At 32.5% G+C, this 22786-nt stretch overlaps 2 protein-coding genes across 2 annotated transcripts; one reads left to right on the top strand and one right to left on the bottom strand.

Annotated features, from left to right (window-relative positions):
- Nucleotides 1-7389: 7389 nt before the first annotated feature.
- LOC129291503 (alpha-galactosidase-like) lies at nt 7390-12285 on the top strand. The gene is made up of 15 exons (XM_054928930.1): nt 7390-7529; nt 9140-9198; nt 9291-9347; nt 9465-9499; nt 9604-9707; nt 9828-9903; nt 10534-10592; nt 10696-10764; nt 10969-11052; nt 11136-11200; nt 11311-11393; nt 11522-11612; nt 11700-11749; nt 11853-11993; nt 12199-12285. The coding sequence occupies exons 1-15, from the start codon at nt 7390-7392 to the stop codon at nt 12283-12285; spliced, it is 1200 nt and encodes a 399-aa protein (XP_054784905.1).
- A 1188-nt stretch (nt 12286-13473) lies between these two features.
- LOC129320334 (uncharacterized) lies at nt 13474-22786 on the bottom strand. The gene is made up of 7 exons (XM_054965742.1): nt 22338-22786; nt 18327-18559; nt 16999-17650; nt 16246-16612; nt 15411-15505; nt 14549-14743; nt 13474-14276 (listed from the first exon to the last, which is right to left on the bottom strand). Exons 1-7 carry the CDS (start codon nt 22548-22550, stop codon nt 13707-13709), a joined length of 2325 nt encoding a protein of 774 aa, XP_054821717.1. The 5' UTR covers nt 22551-22786; the 3' UTR covers nt 13474-13706.

The following is a 22786-nucleotide window of genomic DNA, read 5'->3' as shown; positions in this document are numbered from 1 at the left end:
CTAACTAGCTAAAAGAAGTTTGTTCTTTTGGATCCACCTTCTCTTTCTAAAAAAAACCTAAATTCAACCATAGCTTAAATTCTTTAATATTCAAACCTCATACTTAGCCATACCTTACATTAGAGACCTCATACCAGATAAAGCCATATGGTATCTCTAGTCCCTCTTAACTCTTTATGCATGTGCATTAGCTTTCCCACATTTAATCATTTATCATTACTTTTGTGACTCTGTTAATGAAGGTATTAATCTTTAGAATTTTCTTAAATAGTTTTCACCACTATCTCGTTAGTGCAAGGAACTCTTTAAGGTAATTGAAAACTATGGCTTATGGAAGATACCTTTGAATTAAAAGAAGGCTTACTCCTTTTTTGTTGTTTATCACCCTTATCATTTAGACAGCCATGGAAATCTTTATGTTGCCAGCCAAGCTTACTTGTAAAAAACCTTAACTAACTGGCCATCACATAAAGACTTAGTTTTATCTGAGTTAAAAGATTTTTTATGTGAGATGAACAATTTCTCAAGCATAGATCCTAACATCATATGCACATATCTTGGTCCTATTCCTCATCAACTTGTTATTCCTGATGATCCATCACCATTTGTATAATACTAGTATTCATAATGGCTTGCCAGCATTGCTGTTCAACATGGTTATTCAACATGGATGGATTCATATGGAACACCATCTTCCCAAAATCAAGAAACTCCTTGAAGACTCCCTCCTCCATACAATATCAAGACCTTTATGAGCTTGAGTCCCAGTACTATCAATAAAGACAAAAGACTTTCTTACCCTTAGACCATCTGAGCAACAAGAGGATATAGATGAAGACTTTGATAAAGAACAAGTAGAAAGTCTTTTAGCCTAGTGGTTTAGAAAAGAAGAAAAGAGATGCCTCAATTGTCTTCTGATGAAGAGTACATACATAAAAGTTTGAGGTGATTGAAATCCTATCATCAATCACATGGGGAATATGCTTTTGCTTTAATAAAGTTTATCTTTGTGTCATGAGTAGGGAATCTATTAATGTCATCTTTACTTTTGAGTCACACAAAAGTAACTTTTTCTTTTTGACAAAGTAGTCTTTTACTTTTTCTTTTAGTCATGTCTATCTTTACTTTTTAAAAAACATGTACTAGTGTCATGATGTAAAGATTACTAGTATGCCCCTCCCTTCTCCTATAAAAGGGAGTGTCATTTGTATTGTAAGGTAGAACTAATTAAGAACTTGTTTAGTACTCATTTGAAGTAATAAGAGTGTGTTCTATGTCATTTCTTTCTAAACTCTCTCCTTTCTACTGAGAGTTTAATTTAATAATACCTTGCTTCTGTTATACCAAGATTTAAATATGCTTTGCACTTACCTCTCTGAGGAGCCTGTGTACCAAAATGAATATGATCATGATCCATAAGTGTGAGCCCATGTTACTATACTTAGAAATCCAGGGGTTGAAGTGTTAAGGGGTTGAGGATCCTAAAGTGGCCCAGTTTGTCTAGGAGAGACATTGAGAAGCCGTACTTGAATCAATGTGCCCTGAGATACATAGACACAAGGATCTATAAGTCTAGTTGTGCATGAAACCCATCCCTGTATAGTAGCATTGATAATTATTTTATAGTTTTATAAGTTTTTTAATAATGATATTTCAAATTTCAATGCACTAGTTTTTCAAAAAAAAAATAAATAGAGTAAGAGAATAGTCGAAAAATAATTATAAAAATTATCTAAAGTTTTATATTTTAAAGTACATCGAGCTTTTAAGAAAATGTTCTATATATATTATAGTTGGGAGGGAGTATTTAGAATTAAAGCCTTCTAATAATATTTAGAATTAAAAGAGAGAGAAAAACAGAAGAATAACTGCCAACTGGTACACTAAATGGGGTGTTTGAAATTTTTTCTTTTAAATGAAAAGGGACATTACAAAGGTAAACATTTTATAAAACCCAATAATACCAATAGCACATAACATGAAAATGAATTCAAATCATCTAATAAAACAGGGAAAATAAATCCTCTCTTAATAGACCGACCTCAATCTTATTAGTAAATATCATCTTAAACTTCATTGCAAGTATACCAGACACACCATTTAATTATATCCATCAGATAATAGTAATAGATCAACGTGATATATGTAGAAATTAAAAACTTTTAAATAGGACAAACCAAAAGGTTATAAAAAGACAAATGAGAAATAGTCTGGAAGATTTAGGCAATATGCCAATCAATGTAACACTAATAAATTAGATAATTACAAATAAGTGAAGAAAATAAGAAAATTCATTGAAGGTTATGATAGACAGTGATTCTGATTCAGAAGAAAAATATTCTTCTAAAAAAAGAATGAGATTAGAGCAAGTTTTTTATATACATGAAGAAATTAATAGTAAAAGTCAATAGAAGAAGAATGTCTATATGTACGAGAATATGTAATTGCGAAAGATGTGTAATAAAGAAAGAAATAAACACTAAACACCATAGAATATATATATATCAAATAATCAATATAGACATGTTAAATCTTGCAAGAAAAACAATGTTAATTAAATCTTGGAAGAAATCAAATAATCAACATTAAATCTTGCAAGAAAAACAATGTTAATTAGAATGACAGACAACACGAAGTTCCTACCTATATAAAACAAAATAACATTTCATCAAAATAAAATAACACGGAAATATATGAAACATTTAGATCCAAATGTCAAACAATTAAGATAACAAAGTATCCTTATAACATACACTAAGGCAGCTGTAGATAAAATATATGATGCATTTCAAGAAGACAAACTTTCACAAACGTACACAAAATAGTAGACTAATTTTGGTTTTATCTTTCTTCTAGCACAATACTACAAGACGATCGAGAGAAAGAGATATATAGAACCATTCACCTCATGTATATCTATCTCTTTTCTTAAGATCTAAATCTTCGAAAATTGATATTCATGAATTTATATGTAAATTTTTTTTTTGTATTTTTCCACATTTTATTATTTTTATAAAACATAAAATATTCTCACTTTTCTTTTTAAAAGGTAAACTTCATGAGATTTACGAATTCTCAATTTCAGGTATTCCCCTTTTAGCCTTTCTTAATGCATCATGCTACTATAATAGAGAATTAGCGTTTATAGATTTCATGTCATCTACACAAAATCTATATTATTTTTTTATAAAGCACAAAATCTATATTATAATTCTTGATCAATGATAGAGAATCAGGGTTTATAGATTTCATGCCATCTACGCAAAATACATATTAATTAATTAATTCTTGATCGATGATAGAGAATTAGGATTTATAGATTTCACGCCATCTATGCAAAATACGTATTATTAATTCTTGATCAATGATAGAGAATTAGGGTTTATAGATTTTATGCCATTCACACAAAATAAGTATTACTACATGTAGATGAATTTTTCTTTGCGCCAAACATGTGATCTCAAGTATCTCGGAAGTATTGTAAGATTATCTAATTAGCAACATTGTTAAATAAAAAAAATATTTAGACATAAGTGCACCCTCAAGCATACATAAAATGAATGGGAAAATATATCAACTAAAGTTGGCTTAAGTAGTGAGGGTTCTCATCACTTAAACAAGTAGTGACTGGAGGTTTGAATCCCAACTCTTGTATATATAGCAATTTAGTTGGGAGAGATCTACCTTTCTCCTTCCATACCTCGAGGGAGATATATTAAACTATGTATTTTGATGATAACAAAACTAAAAGAAAGGTGTTTGTTTTTTGTACATATCATACATATTAATAAAGTAACAAAACCTCTAAAAGCATGAAGATCAATATAAGATTTAGTGTTCTTCTAAATTCAAACGTGAAGACTAATAAGAGCTACGCCACATGTTTTGAAAATGGTAAGAATGCATCATATTATAACTATCCTTAGGCTCATAAGTCATTTGAACTTAAGTGTCAAATTCTTAGAATGCACCCTTGTTTGTTTATTCAATCCACGCTTGATTTGCCATAGGTCCACACATGTTTTGGCAATCCCTTGTGCATGTTAGGACTTAGTGTATCCAATTTAAGCTTGAACTAAAACTGAAACTTACTTGAATTAGACTTCAAAAGTGAAGTTCAACATTATGGTCCAATCCACGCTTGATCCAAAAATAGTTCATGTGTGTTTTGGCAATCAGTGTAACTAGGCAAATGTCTTGGACATGCTTCTGTATTTTGATTCATACTTGAGTACATTTAGTGTCCACTCTTGAATTGTCCCTATGTGTCAACTTAAAGTGTTCTTTAGTTCCCATCCATGCGTGACTCTGGATTGAATCACGCTTGAATGGGTTTTACACTTGGAAACTTTAAAGCTTGACTTAGAGAGCCTTAAACTGAACAAGCTAGATCAATCTTGTTTCAAAAGTGAGTTAAGCATGTTTTAGCCAATAGAGAAGCAAGGTTCTTCTACAATCCTTTCCATGCTTGATCCCTTAGTGTACCCATACTTGTTTTGAGTCACATAGAAGCTAAGTGCTTTTGTCTTCCAAAAAGCGCTTGAACTCATTATAGCCTCACGCTTGATTTAGCTAAAGTGAATCAAAACCTTTGCCTTAATGTCATTCCATGAGTGACACCTTCCAAATCACACTTGATTTGGCCTCTCACAAGCATTTAATTGAACACGAAAAAAGTGGCTTTTTTATTTTTCACTTCTGTACGTCTTCAATAGCTATAAACATTTCCCTAATGTTCCTAATTATCTTAACAAACTTAAAACTATATATAGGACCTTATTTAAGAGAGTGGTAACACATTCATTGAGAATTAAAGTGATTTGCATTCAATTCTCACTAATTTTCTGTTAAATTTAGTGAAAAAGCTCTCAAAAGTTTATAACTTTTTATTGTTATTACATCTACTCTTTCATAATGTTATTATTGTGGAAGGCTTTTTCATTTATTGATTGAAATTGTAGAAAGCAATTTTCTAAGTATCTCGTAACAGCTTACTGGTTTAGTAAGAGGTGTTGTGTTAAATTAAAATCAATGTAATCTTATAAGTTGTACTGTGGTGGCTAATACTCACTTAAACTTGTGTTTTTAGTGATAAATCTCAAAGGTGATTTTGAAAACTAGATGTAAGCCGAGTGGTTGAGCTTAACTAGAATAAATATCTTGTGTCAAGCTTTTCAACTATTATTCTTCTTAGTTTTCAAGAGTTTTTTGCATTAAAAATTTTCTTATGTGTTTTGTATCTTTTTGGTTGGGAAAAATATTTGTGAAATTTTCGAACATCCAGAGATGAATCTATATCCCCATAATCAAATGGTCTCAAATCACAAATCATGATCAGGAGTGACAAAACGTGATAAAATATAAAATCATTGTTGTCAAATCTTTGAGTTAACTCTCTCAATTTCCTATTTTATATTTTCAGCTTACAAAATCATGCAACGTGCTCATAAACTTAAACCAAATACAAACTCATTAATTTTTTACCAGTTAAGTGAGTTAGACATATACTGTATAGAACTCAGTTTATCGAAACAGTAGGACCTGATTCAAAGAAAAAAAAATTCAAGAAAGCAAAACTTGAATATTAATAAAAAAGAAAAAAAGAAATACAAAAAATAATGGCTTGTTTGGTTTCATTTCTCATTTTTTATTTTTAAAAAATTGTTTTGTAATATAGTTTTCAAAATTATTTTTAAAACAAAATAAAATGAAAATTTGTTTCATTATGCCAATTAAAAAATAGTTTAAAATTAAAAAATAGACTAATAGTGATTGTTATAGAAATTTAATGGTGGTGATTTATGATAGAATTAATTAAGGTAACTATAATTTTTAATAATTAAATGTAGTGTATTTTAAAAATAAAAAATAAAATGAAAACAACTTGAAGTTGCTTCTATTTTTTTGTTTTTCAAAGCAAAAAATGAAAGCAGTTTTGGAAATAACCAAATGAAAAACACTTATTCAAAAAAAAATTAAAATTTTCTATTTTCAAAAACAAAAAACAGATTTTAAAAACAGAAAACAAACATGCTCTAAGTTTCCTGATTTTAAAATTTGTGTGTTAAGTATGATAAATCTATCAATTATATATGGATTTAATTTCAATGATTTATATTTAAAATATATTTAAATCAAATTATGTCCATATTTTATATTTTAAATATAAATTTTTAATAGATATTCATTAATAGAGGTAAACTCTTACAACTTTACAATCCAAATTTACGATTCAAATTTACATTCTCATTATGAGTTTGCTTAAATTTATGAGTTTGACAACTTTATATAAAACATTTCACTAGCATTCAAATTCACAATATATTTTCATTAATTTTCACCCTCAACATCCATCTTAAATGCCCTAGAAGTTTCTAACAAATCTAACTTCTGTATTAAAACAACTATTCACCATAATAGAATGATTACCAATGGAGGTGACAAAGTACCCTAATTTCTTTCATTAATTGGGATTGAAGATAGCATACAATAATTTGAATGGAAGAAAACAAAATAAAATTAAACTTCCACTTGTCTCCTTACTATATAACTACGGACAAGATTTGGACACTTAACCTTATATACTTAATATATTTTTATTTAATCAAATCAAGATAAGTAAATTTAATGTGTTGATTAAATTAATAATAAGAGTTTGTTATAGAATAAATAATATATAAAAAGATTCACATGTTTTAATTTAATTTAATTTAAAATAAGTACTTTAAGTATATAAGTTTTTTCTATTTACTGATACTAATTATTAAGCCATTTTATATGAGACAATATATAAAAAGCGTGGGTGTTGCAGTGCCCTAATTCCAGAGAGTTACGATCAATTATGAGAATATAATCTCACTTTTTTCTATTTGAAACTAAACCATTAGAAACCTTTCGGAACATTCATGGTCATGATGTCAAACCATTAAAACAATTTCGAGGCCATTAGTTATGTATGTATCAGTATAATATCCTTATATACTAAAATCCAACCAGCTGTACTTTGCATGCCTTATTATACTTGCTGTAAATGCAGCTAGTGCAGAAATTCAATTTGAAAAATAAATAGGGAAAGAAAGAAAGAAAATAACTCAGCTTTTGTCTGTTGACATAAATCGATGTTGATGAGGATAGAAATAGATTAAATATGTGCGTCAACAAAAACTATCAAACCGCTAGCTGCTTCTACGTACGTATACACATACACATATACATTATGCATGTACATGTACATACAAACATATGTACATACATACATACATACGTATATGTGTGTATATATACATGTGTGTGTGTGTGTGTGAGAGAGATCCTAAACCTAATACTTATAGCTATCTCCCAACCTTTCTTCTTCTTCTTAGATCTTCTGAACACATAGATCAGACAGAAATGGAAGGGCTTAGCCTGTGCTTCTTCATGTTTGTGGTATTGAACGCCTCTTGTTCATGTGGCGGTCGTTTGTTGGACACAAACAGAGAAGAAGAAATAATACTTTTTGAAAATGGAGCTGGTCAGGCTCCTCCTATGGGGTAAGTTATATTATTGATGTATAATAATTATAAGTCTCTCTTTCCGTTTTCTTCAATTATAATTAATCTCAACCCAAACTTCTCTTCTTCATCCATCAATATATCTCTTCTCTGATTTCATTTTCAGGAATCTATTGATAATCTAGTGGCCTGTCAATATTAATAATTGATGATAATATCACTGTTTTTATTTTGCTCTCTCTCTCTCCCCCTATATATATATATATCAACTGTTTATATTAAGGTTGATGCAGATGCAAGGGGCTTATTTCTAGTTGATACTTAGTTATTTTGCTTTTTTAATGTTAGTATTATATCTAATATATTATTAATTTCTTAAATCAATATATAATCATATTAGATAGAACTAGACTGGGTTTTATGTGTTTGGATGAAGTTTAAGAAATGAGCCTATTATTGATGAATTATAAATAACGCAATTTTCTTTATATTCTACATGTTGATTTATAATAATTTGATATGTAATTTATGAACAATATGAGTCTCTGTGTGTGTGTGTGTGGAAAAATTAAAGCTCGTTTCATGGGAGAAAACATGTATTGTGGCGAGTTTTGATTAACTCTTCATTTCAATTTTGAACATGAAAATAAAAATTAATTAAAGCCCTCGGGTTTTGCCACGTACTTACTGAATATAGCATGACATGCCCCATGTGGTGGCATTTGTCTGTATGTGTATAAACTACATGAACAGACAAATTAAACTACACGCATTACGCAAATGAATGCATTTTCGTCCCAAGTTGGACGTCCACCGATTAATTTCTTTATATATACATACATACATATATATATATATATATATAACTATATAATTTTTTATTGACAAAAGGAAGAACCCAAAAAATAAGGAACTAGCCACCTACGGGCATGTATGAGGCAGACGCACTCTGAATTTTATTGCAAAATTCAACGAACTAAATTAATTACCTTCAAGCAAAGACATTTGAATATTGCATGCTTTTTGAAATTGATCTAACCGTTGAAAATTACTTAATTATTTGATATCATTTTACTTTCTCTCTTTAATTGTATTGTAAATCTTTAGTTTTATAACTTTAATTTTGTCTTAATATAAAAGAAAGTGATATATTTGAGACTCTTAGTAATCATATTCCAAGACTATATATATTGATATATTATTTTGCGGATGTATAAATAAGCAAAATGGTTTACCCCCCAATATTTCAAAAAAAAAATTATGTACTCCTCTAATCCTAGTTGTAGAACAGAGAAAAAAATTAATTTTAATTCTATTTATAAGAAATTTCATTATTTTTCTATGTTCATTTTTACATTTCTATGTACCCTTATTAAATGCTATAGGAAAAGGTATTAAAAATAATTATTTTTGTTCTTATTAGAGTAAAAGTATAAACTTATTAAAGTTTATTAAGACAGAGTTAACAATATTTAAGAATTTTTTTTAATTTCAATGAAATATACTATAATTAATTTATAAAATAGGACCGGAGGGAGTATGTGTGTGTGACTGTTAATCAACAATTATTCAACTTTTATATATCAGTCCTCTTACATTATCAAAAGATGATATACACAACAAATAATTAATGAATTAATGGTGATCAGATGGAATAGCTGGAACCATTTTCAGTGTGACATTAACGAGGAGATGGTTAGAGAAACAGGTAAGTAATTTTGTAATATAAATATTTACGCAAAAAAATATTCAAAGTTTAGACCAAAAAAAAATTGTACTACGATGTTTTCTGAATTACAGCTGATGCAGTGGTGTCAACGGGCCTTGCAGATTTAGGATACCAATATATTAATTTAGGTATGGTAATATAAGTTTCTAAATAATTAATTACATAATTACATTATCTGAATGCAAATATGACATTTTTATTGATACAAAACTATTTCTAAATATCTTTTTCTTGTTGGACTTCAGATGATTGCTGGGCTGAACTACATCGAGACTCGGAGGTATAAGTACATTGACTTTTTTTTTTGTTAGCTTAAATTTTATTTTATTTTATATATTTTTTTGTTTATTTATTATATCTAAAATTAAAATTAAAATATGGCAGGGAAATATGGTTCCAAAAGCTTCAAAATTTCCATCCGGAATTAAGGCTTTGGCTGATTATGTTCATAGCAAAGGACTGAAGTTTGGCATTTATTCAGACGCTGGGTATCTGCATTTAATTATAACCTTAAAATAACTTTGGTCCATAATTGCAAGCAAGTTCATCATCATTAGTGTTGCTAAATATCTATAATATATATCTAAAAATAATTAACTTTTCTGCAGCACTCAAACGTGTAGTAAGCAAATGCCTGGATCACTAGGACATGAAGAGCAAGATGCAAAAACATTTGCTTCCTGGGTATTCACACACACAAAAACAGCACATGACCTAAATATAATATATAGAGATATATATATATATATATATGCACTTCCTCAAATCCTATTTATAAAACTTGTTAGTTCTCTTTAATAAGTTTTCAACTTTACCCCTATTAAATATACAAACTTTAATAGCTTACTCCATCCGTTTCTATTTGTAGAAGAAAAAAACTGTATCACACAATTTAAGAACATCAGTTAACTATGTTAATTATGTCTAAAAATAAAAGAATTGGACTACAATATCCTTTATTAATTGTGTTAATTAGGTCTTCATTAATTATTTCTTTATTAAATTATGAGAGATAATTAAAAAAGTTTCTAATAAGTGCCTATTGAAAAATGTGATTTTGCTTATAAAAAAACAGACTAAAAGTGATATTTTCTCCTATGAATAAAAACGGGAGTATTTTTTTCCTCACTAACATTTAATAGGGGTAAAAGAAGATATTTGTAATAAAAAGTTAATGACATTTCTTAAAATAAACCAAAAAAAAAATTCTTATATACCTTATAAATAGATATATAGTTTCGAACTCTTTTATTTAATCAGCTTCTTGTTTAAATATATAAAAATTTAAGTAGATTCTCTTTGAATGTTTTTTAGGGTGTGGATTTCTTGAAGTACGACAATTGTGAGAATAGTAATATAACAGCAAAAGAGAGGTGTATATTTTTGGCCATCAAATCCATACATGTTTCTCTTGACACTATCTATGAATCTGAGACTCAGGAAATTATTGTATGGATGAACATAACACATATACAGGTACCCTAAAATGTCTGAAGCTTTATTAAACTCTGGGAGGAGGCAAATCTACTTCTCCATGTGTGAATGGTAAGTCCATTAATCAGTGACTATGTTTCTGACAGACAAACAAGCTAGTACTGGTTTTCATATGTTGACATATATAATGTCACTCTTCTGAAATAACTTTCAGGACAAGCATGTCTAGAATTTAAAATAATATATATTAGAGCAAGTTTAAGAATGTGCATTATTTATTTATCTATGATAAGCTTGTTTTTTATGAACTTGCAGGGGATCAGAGGGCCCAGCACTTTGGGCCAAAAGTGTAGGCAATAGCTGGAGAACAACAGGAGATATTGAAGATAAATGGGAAAGGCACAATATTAACATTAGTAAATATTCATTTTAAATTAATTTTTTTCATAGATAATTAAAAATATAAATTACTTTCTTGCCAGTATGACAACTATTGCGGATGCAAATGACAAATGGGCATCTTATGCTGGACCTAGAGGTTGGAATGGTAATTAACCTCAATTATTAATTATATGTTGTTGTTGTTGTTGTTGTTAAATCAATAAGAGTAAATATATAATTAAGAGGTGACATTATATCTACAAAATATGGGAACAGATCCAGATATGCTAGAAGTTGGAAATGGAGGAATGACAACTGAAGAATATCGATCTCATTACAGCATTTGGGCATTAGCTAAAGTAAGCAAAATACAATATTAGATATTAAGACATATTACCAATCATTATAGTCTTACATTCAAGAGAGAATGTGTTTTCTAGTATAAACATCCTTGTTAATGCATGTTTTTATGTCTATATATATGAAGGCTCCTTTGTTGATTGGCTGTGACGTTCGAACTATGGATTCTACAACATTGGAACTGCTATCCAATAAGGAAGTTATTGCTGTCAACCAAGGCATGAAGCCATATGACAACCTACCTTTCTTCATAAGCCCAATAAAAAAGCTCAAAAACTTACACATATCTTCTTGTGATATTGCAGACAACCTAGGAGTTCAAGGAAGGAAAATAAAAAGTGAAGCTGGTTTGGAGGTAACATCTTTTTGTTTATCTTAAATATAATATAATTATATGTACACACTTCAAGTTTTGGCATATTGTAGATTCAACTGAACTAGGAAAAATGTGATGATAGGTTTGGGCTGGTCCTCTCAGTAATAACAAAATAGCAGTGGTTTTATGGAACAGAAGTTCATCAAAAGCAACTGTGACTGCATATTGGTCTGACTTAAGCTTGGAACCACAAAAAGTTGTAGATGCTCGAGATTTATGGCAGGTCAGAGATGTATGGCTCATGGTTAATTTTTATTATAATTAGACTGAATGCTTTGCTTTTTGTATGGAACTTAACAGTAAGTCGTAATTTTGCTCGTTGAATATATATATATATATATATATTTATTTATATTAGTATTGATGATTTTAGGTCTATTATATAGGTAGATTGTGATTTTCCCTGTTTTGTTATGAATATGTTGCAGCACTCAACACAAACATCAGTTTCTGGACAAATTTCTGCTGAATTGGATTCACATGCTTGCAAGATGTATGTTCTTACTCCCAGCTAATTAACCCATTTCCAAAGCAATGAAGGAGATGCACAAGTTAGCTGGCATTCAAGGGTTCAAGAAGAAGAAAATAAACTGGAATTTATTTTACAAGAAAAAAAATATACATATATAGAAATACATGAATAAAAAAGACATTATCATATGTTTCTGTATTATTTGTATCATCTGAACATCGAAATCTCTTGAATATTTCAATACAATAATGATTTCAAATGTTTCTCTATTTTCCATGATTCTATAGATTTATAATTTTCAGTTCACTGAATCAGCATGATCCCCAATGTTTGAATCAACTTGAATCCTTTGATGCAGCTGGTTAACTATAAATTCAGACCTATAAACAAATGAAATCCTCAAGGGGAAGATAACAGTTATATTCACATTAAAAACCAAAGAGCAGACAAGAGGAGAAATTTTCGTAAAATAGGCTATAGACATTAATTAGAATACGACTAATACAACAACAACAACAAGCCTTTATCCCACTAGGTGAGGTTGGCTACATAGATTGCAAGACGCCATTGTGCTCTATCATTTATTAAGCTTTTAGGAATATTATTAATTAAGAGATCGTGTTCAATAATTTTTAAAAGTGTTTTCTTAGACCTTCCTCTACCTCTCTTAATCGGACTCAAAGTTATATGTTCCACTCTTCTCACTGGTGCCTCCCTTGGTCTTTTTTATACATGCCCAAACTATCTCAACCGATTTTCTACCATTTTTTCCTCAATAGGTGCCACCCTCACTTTTTCGCGTACGTACTCATTTCGAATTTTATCTTTACATGTATGTCCGCACATTCAATTTTTGAACTGGATTCAAAGTCAAGTTAAAAACATGTAAGATCTACCCAAGTGTTTCACAATCAAGAAATGAATCCAAAAGACAAAAAGTCAGCCGATGATCCTTTGTCAATAGTTGTTGTTTATGAAAGTCTACATTAATTTTGAATTAAATAAAATTTAAGTTGCTCACAGTGCTGACGTATACACAAATCTGAGAAACTAAGTTTCAAGATTTTGTATCTTGACTGTAATTAACAGAATTTGACTGCATACAGTACTTAGACTTCGAATTTTTGAAGATTCCAATTTAAGTCAGCAAAATTCACAGAACATAAACCCACAAAAGCGACAACTGCTTGTATGGTCCTTATAGCTGCTAAATAAAAAATGAAAGTGAATATGAAAGCTAACGTGCTGAACATATATCATATCATCTCTAAGCACACATGAAATTCAATATGACTTCTCTGGCATTTCCAGGGTCAAGAATATTGTATAGTCAATAAATGAACATATAATGCGAAATTTATTTAATGTTTTCTAAGCACCTAGAAATATACAGCTTAGCAATGAAATTCATCATGATCTATCTGAGCATAAACACGTATACGCATTCTGTTCATGGGATCAATATCAATATCTCTCACGCTCCCGCATCTTGTCGACAAAGTTCCGACCCTTCTCTTCAATATGACGCTTCTTTTCTTCAAATTTCTCACTCATCTTCTTCCTCAAATCAAGCATCTTTTCTCGTGTCCCCATTTTCTTTCGCCTTGAGTCATCCCGCTCAATGGCATGGGATACTCCTTCCACATTCCTTGCTAGCTGGGGATCTTCCCCACCCTGTTCACTAGTTTCACGGGGTTTGTAATCATCCCCCAACAAAGGTGTTGTCAAATCATCTAAACTTCTGCTTCTTGGTAAATTAGTGGAACTGGATGGAATTGTTAAAGAATCTGCTGATTTCCGACATGGCACTTCAATGCTATCTGGTTTTTTCTGTTTGTGCTCTGAACTATCACTTGCATTATCCGGATGCTGAGTTGGGGCATCACTTGAAGTGGAAGTCTCCTTTCTGGATTCTTGGTTAACCCATTTGAATGGAGCAACCTCCTGGGGTACCCAATCATCTTTTTCTGCAAGCATCCACGAAACGCATATGCTTTCACAATTTGGAAGCACTAAAGTTTCCCGAATTAGTGCCTGCAACGGCGGATAAGACTTCAGTTTGCAAGGGTCACTGGAATTGAAAGTTAAAATTCTCCCTTTGCAATTCCAGAGAAAAATTCCTCCCTGCACATCCTTATAGATACTTTTGCAACATGTGATGTTTTTGTAAAGAGATCAAATGCAAAGGACATGGCAATGAGCAAAACATGTACACCCTGAATAAAAACTAAATAAAAGTCGCAAGAGTGATATTTAACTTAGAACCGTGTCATATGTTATAAAAAAAATGGGAAGATCCATCATACCTTAATTCGATTGATCAGGAACAAAGCTAAATGTCCAGTAGTTATCTTATGTTCTCCAATAGATGACTCCAAGTTAAATTCTATGTCTGGCATAGACGTGAAACTATACCACAATTGATCAGAGGGAGGAGGCTTTATTTGTAGACGTAGGGTTCCCCTGAGTGATGTTATTCTTATTGTCAAAGAGAAAGGAACCTTTCAACAAGAAACAGTTGAAGGAAAAAAGTTAGACTCGAAAAAGAAAAAAAAAAACTAATTCTCCTATATTTACTTCCCTTAGACTACAAAAGCCATTAAGAAAAAGTTAACATGAACAAACTGATTACAACCAATAGAGGCTTGTTCAGCTCCATATTTGATTGGAAAGGACAAGAGCTTAACTGAACTATCATCACATAACGGGGTTGGACAGTTCAAGTATGTAATGTATGCAATTTAACTAATGTGAGAGGGAAAAGGAGAGAGATCAGAGTGGAGCCATTTCAAACAACCAAATTACAATGTTAAGGAGTCTTGACTATTATAGTTAATGGTGAACCTAAACCGTGGTTTTGACTATCAACCATTCTTCTTGGAATTTTCTGTATGTCCTCTTTGTTGGTTTCTGCAAATGGCTTTTCTAGGCGAGTATCAAACTTTGTTAGAAGCATGACTCTGAAAAAGTTTTTCTAAAGATCAACAAATTCTGTTACAGACTTCATAAATGGCTTTTCTAGGCAATTATCAAACTTTGGATTCCTTGTCTTTTGTTTTCTAACTTTGTTCTATCCTCTCTTCTAATCAATAATTTTTTTTATTGAAAGAAAAAACAAGAGACTGATGAAAATAAGGACGGGAAAAAACTAAAAAAGAAAGACAGTACCTGTGAAACCTGTCTGGCAATGGAATTTACTATAGATTTCCACCGAGATCCATAGGTTGAGCAAGCTGTGGTGCTCTTAACATTCTTAGAAATATCTGCAGAGGAAAAATACATAGAACAAGTTCACGTTGTCAAGCTACATGTTTTGTTCCATGCTCTTGGATATAAAAAATACTCATTCTCTTGGAAACTTGATTAGAAAGAGAAGCAAAAAGCAGCACTGGGAAGTGGAACAGTTGACGAGACATCCCCCTGGATAAACAAGAAAAAGAAAATCTATAGCAAAAACCCCAAAACTATCTTTTCCATAAAAAGCGTGACCTAAATAAGCACCTAAGTTAGAGATGAGTGGAGTTTGAACTTGGAACCAGGTGTTTTTAATTATAAAAAAAATGCTATCTCAAATTTCAAGGAGAACAAATCACATAAACAACCTTTATTTGTTATTGCAATTTGCTGTAAAAAGCTTGACAATAATGATTGAATAAGTAATCATGTGTAGCCACAATGGTACAAGTTAAAACACAATGGTTGCTGTACTTAAATACTGATCATCATTAAGAAAATGATGAAGAGCATACTGAATTTCATAATTTGTATATTTCCTCACTGAATTGTCAAGAAAACTACACCTTAGTTGAAGCTTGAAATCAACATATCAGATCCAAAATAGCCAAGTTTAATTGCATGGAAAGGTGTTCTTAAAGCTACCACTCTGGTATCCATTAATCCCCATTTTCATGGCAAAACTACATCCAAGAGTCAAGAAAATTGACAGGCCATCAGATGAATAGAAAATTCATTGGAGAAAAGTTATATAAGGACACATACTAACCAGTGTTAAATTCATCATCTCCTTTTGGATCTTGTGCATCACCCATTCCATCTGAAAGATTTAAATGTTTTCCAAGATCCTCAAGACCTTGAAGAAGATCTGATGAGACATCTACAGAATCAGGCGAGTCTCGATCTGAGTCTCCTACCCCTGAAGCATTATCTAGTTCACCAACTTCAAGCCTTGATTCAATATCTAATAATGCACCACCAGGGTATTCAATGTCAACTTCAAAGCCCCATACCTCACTCATTTCCATAGGAAGAACCCTCATCCCAACAATACAAGGTGGAAGGCTTCCAGTATGGACGCCTGTACAGATGATTTCACCAACATAACTGGGAGTTCTCATTGAGGCCAATGCATTCTGCAAACCAATAGAAAGGCAAACATTTATCTTACAATAACAATACGAAATAAAGTTTTAAAAATACAATTCAAAAGATCATTTCTCCGACATTTCTGATGTGTTAAGCTTAAGAAACATGCTCTGTCATGTACACATCAACTTGTTTCTAAAAACAATACAGTGCAATAAATAAATAAAGTGTCCAGTTCGGTGACTACTTGCTCCAGGGATAAAATATCCTTCACTGATGCTTCCAGTAAGAATCAGTAACTAATCAATTAAAAAACAAAAGTAGAAAAGGTCACAGAGATCGATACTTAAACAAGACCATCTCCATCTTCCTCAAGCATACGTCAACTAACTCAAACTCACATAATATAGTATCATCTAGGAAAATCTTAAACCTGAATTTTTGCTTCCATGAATGCCTTCAGCTTAGCATTGCTTCTGGCATCAAAAAAGAATCGAGAAATCAACAAATTCCAACATAATGTTCCCTCATCTATACCAAACTTCTCATCAGAATCAACGTCAGAGCTAATAGAAGCATGACTCTGGCTTCTTGAATGAGATAACGTAGATGATGACAGTGGAGCATTGTCTTCCACAGGATGCCTAAGACTCTTTGCCATTGAAGCATTCTTCAATAAGATATCTGCATTCTTTCTTTCATCACGGCCTGACAATGAAGACCAAGATGATTTATTATCCAAACCAACTCTGGAAGACTTTTTTGCAATTTTTTTCAGAAATTTTTGAACCTTGGAGGAAGCACCATCAGGTTTGATAGCCCTATTTTCCAACTCAACACTAGACCCTACCGTTGGTTTAAAAAATGTATTATATTCAGCATTGAGAGATGCTAGATAACTACGGAACTCTTCATGCAACTGAGCAAACCATTCAACCTTCTGTTCTTTATCACACGAAGCCAAACGGAGTGCCTTACACCATGCTTCCTTATCCCAGGAAGTTTCAAGATATACATAAAAGGATTTTCTTCCATTGTATACTGCAGAGGTCTTGCTTTCCACCTTAATGGGAAACTTTTTTGCCCTGCAGGATCCATTACAATCAGATAAGAAATTAGAGCACATATTCTCAATAAATTTACAATAGAAGAAGTGAGATGAATCATTTCACTATCATTGAACCCATAATACTTATAATCACATCTATGACCAGTATATTTAAGGTAACTAACATGTAACTAGACACATGGTAACAATCATTTCTCCACGTAAAATTAAGCATCATAGGAAGTTTGGACAGAAACCCATTTCCAAAATGTGATAATGGTAAATCATTTGTTGAATCAAAATGATACCCACAATATTTATCCTTCTGAAAAGAACAGAAGCTCCTGGAATTAATTATACAAGGAAAAACTATTCTCTAAGTCTAGCATAATTAATTGCAAAACAGGTTTTGTACAAATTGAAATTCCGCTCAAGGTTGATGGCATTGCATGTAATACGTGCTAGGGTTCAAAGAAATGCCATTTTTTGCTGGGTAATAACTACAGTTATAATATTCATTTAACAATTGACAGTTTATACTCCGTAAAAGACATAATTAAAAAATAATAAATGTGGAAAATATTCACATCACCCAAAGGCCCCACAAAGATAATATTACTGCATTTAAAGTGGAAAGTAAGCCACATGATGTCAATCATGGATTCAAATGATAAAATATCACCTAATAAAATAAGGCATCCAGATCACAATACCATTTTTTTGAAGATAGGTTTGTTGCTGAAACAGCTTCCACTATGCATCCCTTCAGCGGAACTTGTGTGTGCAAACCATCAGGGTCTGTCAGAATCAGTGATTGACCCTTAATTTTTCCATACTTTTTAACAGGAGAAACCTCCAAGATTTCATTTTTTCTTCTTTTATCCTTTGATGGTTTGTTCTGTGGGATTTCTGGAATTTTGTCAGATTCAAGAACCCAAATCAGACCCTGAAAGATAAAGGTCGTGGTTAGGTTTAGAGAAGTATGATTTCAAAGAGATGCCTTCTGCATAGTATACGTGGGATCATGTCACAAACAAAAAGCAATGTCCATTGAAAATTAAAGAGGAAGAAGGAGAATTAATATAACCTACAAAAAATTAGCTTGGTTCAGAAATGAGTCAGTAAGGAACCAGCATGACTAAAACTAGAACCCTAAACCACAACCTGAAAGATAAAGCTAATGTTAGTTAGAAAAGAACAATTTAAGAGATTCCTACAACAGTCTATGTGGGAGTACGTCACAAGCTAAAATAAATAGTATTAAAAATTCAAACAAAAATTATCAAGGTTAACAAATGAATGAGTAAAAAATCAGCATGATAGATTTTTTTTTTTTAATTAAAACACACTCACACACAGAGAGAAGAAACCAGCATATTTGGAAATGTGCCAGATAGCTGTAATCCAGTACTAGGGCAAGCTCCTGCGCTAGCAATAAGGACATCAAGCAGCTCACACAGAAAGAAATTAAAGGAAGCAGGATGTTGCTGGTGTCCTGAATGACATTCCTCAGAAACAGATGCAAGGGGTCCCAAGTGCCTGTTTGGTTTACTGAATTTTTGGGAATCTAATGCAATGGGGATCACATAAACTTGTTTGGTATGATATTTAGATACATGGGAATCAAATTTATTATTTATATTTTATTAAATTAACATAAAAAGAAAAAACGCACAAACATCCTCCTCACAAAAATTCATATCCCCTCTTGGTCCTCACCATTTTCAGCTTCTCCAAGTATTGAAGAGCCAATATACATTAAAAAAAAATTATTTCCCATTTTCTTCCACTGCAGCAAAGTCAACCTTCAAATCCAAAAGACTACAAAATTTCAGAGCCAACATTAAAGCCCAGAAAAATCAACCAGCATCGTCATCAATTTAGATCTTGATAACGAGATTGATGGAAACCACAACGATCGAAGCAGGTGGCATGAAATGGACAAAGGTGGAGGTGAGATCATCATTGGCAATCTAGATTTGTGCTGTGCTGGCATTGAAGGAGGGATACGGATGAGAGAAAGAAGTCAGTGGGTGAGGACGGTGGCTGAAGGAGGATATGGAGCCCGAACCCAAATTTGTTCCATGGGAAGATGGTGACTAAAAGGAGGATGGGAGGTGGGAAGATGCCGTTGATGAGAAGGGTGAGGGTGGGATGCTATTGATGGAGAAGGAGGGTGAGTGAAAATCTAATGTTAGAAGAAACCATAAAGTGGGGGTATTTTGGTATAAAAGTGGATTGAAGGTAGTAGAAATGGAGATTACAGAGGTCGAGTAATGTAATCCCCAGTATACCATTTGAGGTAATCCTCTTTGCATGACGTAATCTCCTTTACATTACAATGGACCAACCAAACAACATGAATGGGAGCAGTGCATCAGGATTACATGTAATCCTCTTGCACTAAATCAAACCAAACAGGCCACAAGTCTTCATAATAATAGTGCAACGGTGTGAAGATGGATTTCAGGATGCTTAATGCATCAAACAAAAGTTCAAGGACTTGCTCTCAACAAGAAGCAATAGTTTCACTGAATGCAATTGAGCGAACCAAAAGTCACTCAACAAAGAATGTGGAAGGTAAAGAGAAATAGCTGTCAGTGGTAACATTGAAGGATACTGGCGGCAGACAACTTTATTTGATGTGTCATCAGACATATAAACTGAAACTTAAGATGCAAAAAGCTGAAGGTGCAAGAGTGACCTAGGAAATGAGCAAAAAATCGAGGTAGAGGAAAAGTTTGAAGAGACTAAGCAGTCTGTGCAAAAGTAACTATTTCAAGGTTGACTTCTTCCTCATGGAGTTAGGAAAATACAATATGATACTGAGCATGAAGTGGTTGTCTATTTTTGGGAAAATTATATGGGCCTTGAAACAAGAAGTAATGACTTCCATGTTGAATGACAGGTGGAAAGAAATTACAGGAGTCAATCAATCCAAACCACCGTTCAAAGAGCAGAAATTTAAAGAAGACTAGATAGTGCTAGTGCAGCAAGCTTTGCTCATTCAAGTCAACCCTCAGCCATCAAGAGAAAGGGCTGACATTAGCACAAGAAATGGGGGAACTTGAAGGCCGGCAACAGGAAGTTTCATTAGAATATAATGATGTTCTTTAGGAGCCTATGCGTAATTGGATCATCAAACATAGTGGAGAGTCAATCAAATACACTTTAAGGTCCAATTTGGAAAACTAAAATTGAAAAACACGTTAAAAAGATGTTGGATGGCATGATTTGAGACAACTGCAGTGCCTGTGCCTCACTTTTAATCTTTGTAAAGAAAAAAGATGGATCATAAACGTTTTTGCATTCACTACAGGAAGTTAAATGACTATGCAATAAAAAAATAAACTTCCCATGCCAGTTATGAGGAGTTGTGGAATGAGTTACATTGAAATAAGTTCTTTCCGAATTTGGACTTTAAGGCTGTGTACGACCAAATTATAATGAGACCTCAGGATGTTCACAAGACATACTTTCATGCTTATGAAAACATTGGAGATGCCATTTGGGCGAACAAACGGCCCAGAAATATTTCAAAGACTAACAAAAGTTGTTTTAAGAGTTTCATGAGAAGACTTACTTTGTTATCTTTTTTATAGCACATTTTAGTACAGTAGATCACGAGAGAATGATTTGAGGCATTTGAAGATCGCCCTTCAGACAATGAGAGAAAATACAGTAAGCCTGTATTTTTTGTTGTAGCTGAAATGGTGAAAAAGGCTACTCATTTGATGGCTGTCCAACAACCTCATTCGGCAGTAGATGTAGCCCAGATTTTCATGGAATCTACTGTCATGGATACGGACCCAATCTGTTGTGGTGAGTCTTGGAAGGAATTACTACAGTTTTACAAGGTTGAAATTGCATACCCTTCGGCCTAATCCTTAATTAAATGAACAAGAAGTAGTGTTAAATAGAAGTTTGGAGTGCCACCTTCATTCCATGACTGGGAACCACCCAAAACAGTGGTTGAGGTGGATGCCATTGGCTGAGTTGTGGAATAATACTACTTTTTCCATTAGGCCATTCGAATGACTTGCTTCCAAGCTGTTTTTGGCAAACTCCCGCCAATATATTTGCCTTGTCTTGGGGGGAATTACTCTAGAAATGTGGTAGATCAAAATTATCAAGAAAGGAAAATTAGTGTATTGTCAGAGTTAGCACCTGTTTCTGTTCGTAGTTAATGAAGTCAATTAGTAGTCAACAACTATCTGACCGGTGTTATTACATTGTAAGCAACTACTATTTCTCTCTATCGCCACTATATCCTTTTGTTCCATCTTCTCTGGTGCAAAACGTTCTATCACCGAACTCTTGTTCTATTTTTTATTACCGGGAAATACAAAACTCAACCGGTCAGAAAGAAACGCAAAAAGCAAAATGTCAAAGCAGTTTCACGGAACTTGATGCATTATGCCATTATCTGCTTTGAGACGATGATGGTAATGTCGAAATAAACTTACGTGAAATAATTGCTTATCAGCTAAAGAAGCAAACCACCACCACCACCACCAACAACAACAACAACAAAAAAGGTAAAATAAAAACCTAAGCACATAATCTCTCATTTGAATTCACTGTCTTAGCAATTAAGTTGACCATAATTGGCTTAAGAATCAAGACAAACCCGATTTTCATTTTATTTTTCTTTCTACTTCTGATCAGGACAAACACATGACGACAAAAATCTTTAGCAAAGCCGGCCATAAAAAAGAACTAACCTGCTTATTCTTTGCAAAACTTAACGATTGCTGGAGATCAAGCTCTGCAATACCCTCGTGTGATTTCGATGTTGATACTGTTACAGTTTCGTCTCGTTTAGCCTTGGTGCCCAACCATATAATGATCAGGTACAATCCAAAAGCTTCAGCAGCAACGACGGCCACCACCCCAAGAACAAATCCAAAGAGAATCAAACCTATAACTAAACCCATTTCACTTCGAAGAACTCGAATCCCACAAGCTCTTCGCCACCAATGAGATAAACGAGACAGTTACACAAAATAGAATGATAATAGAGTGGCCGTAGTGAGAGCTAGAAGGGAAAAAAGAAGGCAAGAAAAAGGAAATTTCCGAATTCGAATGAGGTCCTCACAGTGCCCATTACTTGGTTCATTGCAAAGGACACGATATCCCCACAGAAAGGACGAAGAATCAAGAAAGCGCGTGG

The sequence above is a fragment of the Prosopis cineraria genome, unplaced genomic scaffold (genome assembly GCF_029017545.1).
Source record: "Prosopis cineraria cultivar Desert tree isolate PC_DT_omini unplaced genomic scaffold, ASM2901754v1 PC1, whole genome shotgun sequence".
Classification (NCBI taxonomy): Eukaryota; Viridiplantae; Streptophyta; class Magnoliopsida; order Fabales; family Fabaceae; genus Prosopis; species Prosopis cineraria.
This window is presented reverse-complemented; position numbering and strand designations above follow the sequence as displayed.

What these genes read in the sequence shown, in the direction of transcription:
- LOC129291503 (XM_054928930.1), top strand. Translation starts at nt 7,390, where the DNA reads ATGGAAGGGCTTAGCCTGTGCTTCTTCATGTTTGTGGTATTGAACGCC. An exon ending in CAAAAACATTTGCTTCCTGG is followed by an intron (nt 9,904 to 10,533) that starts GTATTCACACAC and finishes AATGTTTTTTAG; the next exon opens with GGTGTGGATTTCTTGAAGTA. An exon ending in TGGACCTAGAGGTTGGAATG is followed by an intron (nt 11,201 to 11,310) that starts GTAATTAACCTC and finishes ATATGGGAACAG; the next exon opens with ATCCAGATATGCTAGAAGTT.
- LOC129320334 (XM_054965742.1), bottom strand. Translation starts at nt 22,550, where the DNA reads ATGGGTTTAGTTATAGGTTTGATTCTCTTTGGATTTGTTCTTGGGGTG. An exon ending in GTTTTGCAAAGAATAAGCAG is followed by an intron (nt 18,560 to 22,337) that starts GTTAGTTCTTTT and finishes TTTATCTTTCAG; the next exon opens with GGTCTGATTTGGGTTCTTGA. An exon ending in TCATGGAAGCAAAAATTCAG is followed by an intron (nt 16,613 to 16,998) that starts GTTTAAGATTTT and finishes ATTGGTTTGCAG; the next exon opens with AATGCATTGGCCTCAATGAG.